Here is a 9,246-nt window from a genome sequence, read left to right on the forward strand (position 1 = left end):
AAATGCTAAATAATTTTTTTAAATAATATAATTTATTGGAAGAGTACCCTGCAAGTTGGTATACCTATTTTATTACGACTAAAAGTAAGATGAAAATTTCAATCGTGTGGTTTTAAATGGGATAAATTGTGTTATGATTTATTTGAGCTTGCAATGGCCTTGGGAAAGCTTGCAAAAGTAAACTTGGAATTTTTAAATTGGAATGTATATTTCTTAAAATTCTTGTAAGATAATATCAAAAAATTTTCAGAACGCTATTCACATATAACTTTTGAAAACATTTTTTAAATATACATCAAAGAATTCGAACACTTGGATGTGCTACATTCATCAACTGAAATGTTTAAAATAATGATACACGTAGCAAGAAGAAATTTTAAAAGTATATCAGTAAAATTAGAATGTACTAGACTATCTATCGTAGATACGGACCGTGGTGGCGCTAGTGAGTTACGTGCAATATCGTCTTAAGACAGCCATAAATGCAACTAGAACTTTTTATTCTTTAATTAATTGTCTTCAGCTAATATTACACATTCTTTTCAAATATTTTTTCGATTCTCCAATGACCCATGTTTATATTAAGTTGGTAGAAAAATAATTTCGATTTTTGCAGCTTGATATTGGAATAAATTCTAAATGTGCTTATGCTATGTATCGTTCGAAAGCGCTGACTCCGCTCTATATCTTGATAATAAACATTTTGTATGTAGTGATGATTCGCCTTTTATTTGGGTTATTTAATTAGTGATAGAAAAGTAGCAAAACGAAATTATTTTTCTACCAACCTAACAATAAACGTATTGTAAATACTATATCCAATATTGAATTATTTTCTAATTTTTCTTCTTACTATATACATCACTTTATTATTTCACTTTAACACGCTTATATCGTTTCTTAAAAGCAGCACATGGAAACATTCGAATACTATCACGTATGTCACAGTAAAAACCTGAAATCATTTGGAACTAATTTCGACTAATTTCTGATTTTAATTTTGACGTAAAAAATAGGCAAAGAGAGATACATTACCAGCAGAAGATCAGTAGGTTGTCCTTTTTCGTTCTCCTTGAATACCATGTTGTTAACCCAACAATCGCCGTGATTCAGCACACAAAATTCACCCTCATCGTAATTATTCACCTCTTTGCATCGTTCTCCGATGGTTTCCGATAATTTAATTAGCTTCTCCGCCGGGCTGTGACACTTTTCGTTCGGCCATTTTCGCATCTGGGTACCCATTCGTAGTAGGCTCACTTCCATCATTCGCATATAAAGTGTGGAACATTTGTCTGTCACGATGCCGCCATCTTTGAAACGCTCGATCATCTCTGGATGCTGTAAAAAGTAAATTCGATAAATTATTTATAAGGCTTGAAGAAGCGTCACGAAGCTTGTAATCCATCTTTTTATGGCTATTTTATACCCAAAGTATAAAAAGTACTATGTGAAAAGTACTATATGTACTATGTTATACTTTCTGTCCATTATTACATCGGATCATTTACTTTTTGTATTCAATTTTGTTTTATATTTATATTTAACACCACCTTAGTATTATATTTATATTTAATATTCACTATATTACTATATTTACTATATCATACTATATTATTATATAAATATATTTGTATTCAATATTCACTATACTGTGGGCGTTATTTAATACTATACTATATTACTATATTTACTATACCATACTATATTACTATATTTACTATACCATACTATATTACTATATTTACTATACTGTGCTATGTTACTATATTTACTATACTATACCATACTACTATATTTAGTATTTAATATTACTTTATTTACATATTACTATGTTTGTATTTAATATTACTTTATTTACATATTACTATGTTTGTATTTAATATTACTTTATTTACATATTACTATGTTTGTATTTAATATTACTTTATTTACATATTACTATGTTTGTATTTAATATTACTTTATTTACATATTACTATGTTTGTATTTAATATTTACTATATTACTATATTTACTATGTCATACTATGTTATTATATAAATATATTTGTATTCAATATTCACTATACTGTGGACGTTATTTAATACTATACTATATTACTATATTTAGTATTTAATATTACTTTATTTACATAGTACTATATTTATATTTAATATTTACTATATTACTATATTTACTATGCTATGAGTAGTAAACAGTAGATAAAGAATATGATAAACAACATTCTTACCCATATGAAGCACAGAAAGAAAGTAATACTGCGAAGTACGAACTTAAAAAAGAATTTGCAATTTGAGAATTCAAAAAATTTTGGAAAATGGAAGACATGTTTAACAAAAAAAGAAAAAAAGAAGCTAAAACTCGAATATGTAACAGCTATATTAACGTGATGAACTAGCAGGTTTCACACGAAACTCTGGCTTTTACTGAGTTTTTCAGTGATAACTCGCAAGGTTTTACGAATTCGATAAATCGAGGTTCCACTGTACGACTTCGAATACGCACCTTTTCGAAAACAGCAACAGATCCAGCGTGTAATCTCGCAAGTTGTTCCATAACTAAACGACAGTGTTCAAATGTCAATCCTTTCTGCCGATCTTTCATGATGAACCCCCTCTCTTTCAAATCTTCCATGATAAGAATATGAGGATTGGAAGAGCCGTAGTAAAGATTCGGACTCAATTGATGCTTGACAAATTCCTTTATCTTGGGTAAAAAGTCACGAAGAACTGACAATTCCACTAGGAACATATCCTGCTCACGTAGCATGAGCAGTGGTATTTTCTCTGATGGTTCCATCTTAATTATCCAATTTTCCGATCTCGTTTCAGTCTTCTTTTCGTTAGAGGTGACAGTGTATTGAATGTGTACACGGAATATATCACTGAAGAAATTCAATCCCTTCTCCGTCATACTGTGAGGTCGAATCTCCAAGATTTGGAACAACTTGCCCGGTTCCTTGTTTCGAAGTGCTTCCTCGAATAGATGTTCGTCGATTCCTAGATCCTTTAGTTCCATTCTATAAATTACACAAATAATCATCGAGCATTTGTCTCGTATGCATGTACAGTAATAACAATTACACGAGAAATATTATCATCAACCCTTTCACGAGTTTCGGCAGCCTTAAGACGATTTTCCGCTTAACTCACTAGCGCCACCACGACCCGTATCTACAATCTATCACGAATATCACTAATTTCACTGATATAATCTTCGAAGTTCTTTCTTACTACTTGTGTTATGTTGTTTGTATAATATTGTTGTACGTGTACGACCATACTCGTGAAAGGATTAGTATTAATAAATTTGTAGTACATTAGTATTAATAGTAATAATAAAGGTTAATATTGTAATAATAATATTAATAATAAAGTTCGATATTATTAATAATAGAAGATGGGAATATGGATCAAGGTTCTTTTTTAATTATGCAGGTACAGTGATGCTCACTTATTTTTATATAACAATTTACTAATTATTATTCTTATATTAAATCTGTTCTAGAAACTGCAAAAATATATGCGAACTTTTTGTTTACAGAAAAAGAGTGAAAAAATTAGTCCGGTTGAGTATAGGAATACTTTTTACATGTACTGTACATACTTTAGATGATTCTCACGAAATAAACGAAAATATAATTTCACATTACAAACGAAAACTAATTTTTCTTAGTTACTCGTCTACGTTATACTGACTACTTTAAACGAGAATCACAAACAAATGCCTACCAAAGTCACGTCGATTGTATTTTCTTTTTGTTTTGTAATTATAAATCGAAACTTTTCACTTTTCTTATGATTTTGTCACACTTACCTATAAATAATATATATGCATTAAAAGAAATCTGAAAAAGTTCTTCCCTGTCTGGTTACTTTACATTAATCTTTACCGCATTATCTACTGAGCGAATAATTTTGCGACTTACTGTACACGCATATTATTTCTTTTCTTTCATATTTCTATTGAGATAAGCGACGAATGATAATTCAAGATTGATGATACAACTTACTGTATGTTTACCAATTAATTTTAATTTTAGTTGTCTAGGTCATGATCCTGGTGGAAGCAGAATCGTTTAAATAATAAGACAATTGTGATAAGACAGTCTGTGATAAAGAAACAACAAGCGATTGAGTAATTACACAAAACACCTGCAGTAAAATGATAAACTGATGGCTATAGTACTTCTTACTACTAATTTCATACACTTTGATGTATACGTATGTACCTATTACAGATTGATACACTCTGATACGTTTACACAGATTTGATAGATCTAGATACCTTGAAGACCCCTATTGCTAACTGACGCACTTTGATATGCATACACATGTTTGGTGGATCTAGATACCTTGAAGACTCCTGATATACTGATCATCGTTAAGAGTGCAGAGATTCGAATTACGAATTACGAGAGCTGAACAAAGCCCTTCGAAAAATCAGCTATAATACAGCCCACATACAATTATGCACGTGGAACCTCGTGTCCAAATACGACGCACACAAGCGCACGCACACGCATTCGGCTCAAAATGCATCTATTGTCCTAACAACGTATCCTTCAACTATAAGGATTCTATATATAAAAATAAATTTTTTAATCAAAATTGATAATCATAATTTTGAGCCTAAAGAAAATAAATTTCGTTTAAAATAATAATTTAAAATAAATATAATCCAATAATTAAGCACTAATCAGGAACGAGGTATATTTTGAAAATTAAAAAATGTGAATTAAAATATTTGTATATTAAAAAAGTGGCTTTTCGTTCAATGACGACACGAAAAATAAACCAACCCTAATCGAATTGATCATTTTTTCAAATTCTTTCGGAATAATAAAAAATTGTTCCTACGCCATTGTTTTGAGTAATAAAAGGTGCGAATAATTTGTTGATAATATATAAAAGTATATTAAAGTATATAAAAATTATTAAATATATAAAAAGAGAATTTGGAACAAAATTCGAAACTCGAAATTCCTGAAAATCACATCGATTCGAAGTAAAAATTCCGAAATGTTTAAATCCCAAAATTTTTTACAATATTTTCTTTGTTATTTTTATAACGCATAAGTAATAAGAAGAAATCTCTAGCCAGCGTAATATAATAGTCCTTGATATCTGATTTCAAAGTTACCCGCCATTTGTGATATACTTCGAACGTTATAACTTGTTACTCGCTAAATTAACCTTTGAGCGGTTGAGTAGTTGAGTAATGCCGATAGTGCCAATTGATAATAATTTAACTATTCTACTCTACTGCTAGACTAACAACTATTTTATTCTATTCTATTTAATTATACTATTCTCTGCCAATTATTAATTTCTGTTATTTTTTAATCCACAAAATATTCGATTAATTTCTATTCCGCCAATTATTAATTTTGCATTAAAATGTATCATTATGTATCATTATTTTCGTGTATTGAAATAAAATTCGTCATTGTAACTATATTAACGAAAAATACGTTTTGCTTATAAAAGGTTATATATATATAATAAAATTAAATGGAGAATTACAAATAACAGCGTTTTAATGTAACTAGAATATACTTGCATCTAAAGATACTTCAATTTGACGTCAAGTTACCATTGATGATACGCAGTTACTTTGAGGTTACGTTACCGCTAGTGACATTAAAAACTAACCACCATTTTGAAGTTAAAGGGGTGTAAACAAATATTTTTCTTTTATAGGCAAACTTGAGCAGCTAAAAGTAGTATAGTTTATTATACTATAGTTTATAGATTAATATGCTCCCAATTAATAAAAACGGATTTTTCGAATGCTTTTTGGTACTTTTTTTTATAATTCAAAATAAAATTGATAAACGTTTAATGTAAAAAATAACATGACCTTTATTTAAAAAAGGGGCTTAAGAAATTGAAATAAATTTGGAGCATAATTTTTTACAATTGAAAAATTCGGTAAAAATTATTATTAAAATCTAATTACTTTTGTGAACACTTTAAGGTATACGAAATTACGAATGTCGTCTCATGGATGCACTCTCATGGGCAAAGTTGCATGTGTTAGTATCGATCTCTTTTTGTTAATATCTCGGAAAAGAGAGCCGACAGCTAATTTTTTCAAAGAAACAAATTATTCGGAATAACGCTGTTTACAACATATTTCAGATTCATCAAAATCGATGAGGAATTCGATACTTTACCTTATTTATTTATTCATAATTAAATTGTATGTGTTTATTTTAAATTATTAACATATCTTATATATATATTTATTTATAAATAAATATATGAAAATTGCTTTGCAAAATGGAATGAAGAATTATAAATATTAGAATGTCTTAGATTTCTACAAATGTGCAATTAACGTTTCAAAAACAAAATTAAAAAAATTGCACAATGCGTGGACCAATATCGGTGATTTTGAAATACGTTATAGAGGATGAAATTCGGAACAACTTTTGTTCCAACGATAATTTCCTCTTGGTCTTAATTCTCGAAATATTTGCGAAAATTGTTGGCACTACTACATTCAACTTTGCCTGTCCCCATATATATACATATGTATGTAGGTACACTCATTACACTTCACTCGTGACCCAGTGTTTCGTGTGTGTGTGTGTGTGTGTGTGTGTGTGTGTGTGTGTGTGTGTGTATATATAGCTTATTAATTAGGATTTTACATTAAAAAATTTATTTATATGGTTTCATAATATAAAAAATTTATTTATATGGTTTATAATATAAAAAATGTGTTATATATATATTATAATTGTTGCAATTCAATAGAATTTGACTAGAAAGTTCAATTATATTGACATTTTCGACTAATATCGTGGTGAGCAAACTTTTTTACATAAATAAGGAGGAAATATATATATATATATTACTTCCTTAAAGCAGACATGTTGCATATGATTATTATATAATGTATATATACAAACAGAGATTAAACAAGAAAACATAATTGTTATTCACGTCGCCACGAGACGACCGAATATTCGTGTAAACATAACCAAACTCGAGGCACCAAAAACTGTATCTAGAACTAATTAACACTGGCGGATTATTTCTGTTTAAAGAAATTAGAAATACGTTTTACGTACCTAGGCGTACACGTTCCGAAGATAATACAACTTCTGAATCACAAAAACGTTCGTTAAATGCTTTCCTGTCCGGTAACCTTTCACGTCTGTTTGCCAATTTCACGGACAAACGCTACACGAACGTCGCGCGAATACACCTCACAGCCGACTACAAACCGACACGTATTATACCCTATTCCTTTCAATCATACCAGTTAATATCCCCTCTGTCGTTTTCCGTTCTCATTCGCCTATTTGACGCGAGCATAACACACATGTACTATGCGTTGCTGAAAAGAAGTCATCCGAGACACTTGTAGCACCGAATCCCCACCAGTCCATCCATTCTAACACCATGGCAGAAGTAGAGTAAAATGCTTTCCTTATCGATAGAACTGGTCCCTTCTTATTAGCCCGGTCAAAGAACACCATGTGACGAAGAAAGCGAACGAAGCAACGAGACAAAGTGAGACAGACGCAAGAGGGTAGACTCATTCCAAAAGCATATTAACTTCAGATTCTTCCGATGAACACATGATTATTTCCAATCACTAATTACTAATTAGCATCTTAATTAACTTTTCATTGCATTATGCAGCAAACGTGATGTACTATACACATATTTTTTATATTTATGTTGTATCGTGTGATTTTTTTAAACGGTTATCTAGTATGATGCAATTATATAATTAATTTATCATAAAAAATACATCTTAAATTTTAAATCAATTTTCATAAACGATGTTAATTGTTATTACTTTTGTACTTCTTTACTTTATAAATCTTTGAGCTGTTGTCATCTGATTTCTTATTCGACTCACTGCTTTGTATTTCCAATTCTAGGTCTTCAGTTGCGTCTTCTATTATTCCATCTTTCGTCCAATATTCGTGTTCCAGTGTTTCTACGTGTTTACAAAATCCTTTCCAATCGTATGGTGTCGTTTCGTTTATTGCCTGGCGTAGTGGTGCTTCCAATTCATTGTAAGTTAACTCTGAGATAACGTTTCTTTCGCGGATATCTTACGCCTATGATAACGTATCACGTTAGCGAACTTGGAGATAGTAGTTTTGGGAGTGTCATAGAAGAGTGAGTATTACTAGCGAGAGTATAGACGGTACTAGTGGAATACCACTCCTGCTCCGCAACCAAACGAGCTGACTTCCTTTCAGCAACGCAGAATAGCTAGATACCCTGTGATCTCTTAATCGCGATAGCTTCTCCTTCTCAATCCTAAGTCCCAAATAGAAATTCCCAGTATCGTTATCCCCAGAGCAGATCTCAGACTGTCTAGCCAATGTAATTCCTTCGGCAATCATTGTATCCCAAGAAGCACAGACGGTGGTATATCAGACAAAGCAGCTAGTTTGCAGTTTCCTCGCGTCGATGATAATGGAGACTGAGAAAGTCCGAAGCAAGGAACGGAGGAGACATGAAATTAGTCGGTGACATAACCAATGAACCATTCGACCGGTTGATTCAATAAATCCGTGTTATGGAGCAGGGTTGCGCGTTGCAACGACGCTTACGATTAATTCGGCAGAATTAATGTGAACCGCTGACACTGTGCCGCGAGGTTAAGTCGTTTGGTTAGAACCGTGCGCTACAGGCAAACGGATTCGCCTTTTGCATCTGGTTCGCGCATTTCTCGCGATCTCTGAAGGATCGTAGCTCGATTCAGGCTCGAACCGGGTGGATCGAGAAGGTGGATCCCTTCAGGGAAATCGGGGAGAAAATTTGGCCCCGATTTTTCACGGCTGTGGAAGGAACGTCGTAAACTCGCGAAGATAGACGCAGGCCGCGAGGTCACTTGATCGCTTATTGACCACTGTCTACTCGTGTTGACACCACAGACCTTAGATGGATAAATATACCGTCGAGGCGCGGGTCAAGTGGATATCTGCACGGTGTTCGCCCACATCAGGTTGAAACTGCCGCGGAACTCTTTGCCCTCGAAAGCTTCGCATAACTCCTGAAACTCGCTTCTCACCTAGCATCGTAATTCCAAAGTGGAAATAAAATGGCTGAGAGAGACGTAATTAGTGTTTCTAGGAATATAATAATCCGGTTGCTAAAGTCTCGTTTATCTGCTAAATAGGACAATGCTTATTTGTTGTACAGGGTGGAACACTTCTATTGCTCTCATTTTTAATAAACTTATTTTCTTTGTTTTTAATAACATAGT

At 31.9% G+C, this 9,246-nt stretch overlaps 1 protein-coding gene across 2 annotated transcripts in view; it reads right to left on the reverse strand.

Annotated features, from left to right (window-relative positions):
* Positions 1–7,900, reverse strand: part of LOC108556138 (uncharacterized) — an 8,369-nt gene extending 469 nt beyond the window's left edge. The window contains exons 1-3 of one of the 2 annotated variants that reach the window (XM_017912106.1): positions 7,885–7,900; positions 2,509–3,022; positions 1,036–1,341 (exon numbers count right to left, since the gene is read on the reverse strand). In XM_017912106.1, the coding sequence (XP_017767595.1) occupies positions 1,036–1,341; positions 2,509–3,021 (819 nt within the window). In that variant the 5' untranslated portion in view covers position 3,022; positions 7,885–7,900. Of the gene's footprint in view, positions 1–1,035; positions 1,342–2,508; positions 3,023–7,084; positions 7,228–7,884 lie in introns of those variants that run through there. The other variant, XM_017912105.1, reaches the window with a different exon arrangement.
* Positions 7,901–9,246: the final 1,346 nt, after the last annotated feature.

The sequence above is a fragment of the Eufriesea mexicana genome, unplaced genomic scaffold, assembly GCF_001483705.2.
Source record: "Eufriesea mexicana isolate 0111107269 unplaced genomic scaffold, ASM148370v2 scaffold325, whole genome shotgun sequence".
NCBI lineage: Eukaryota > Metazoa > Arthropoda > Insecta > Hymenoptera > Apidae > Eufriesea > Eufriesea mexicana.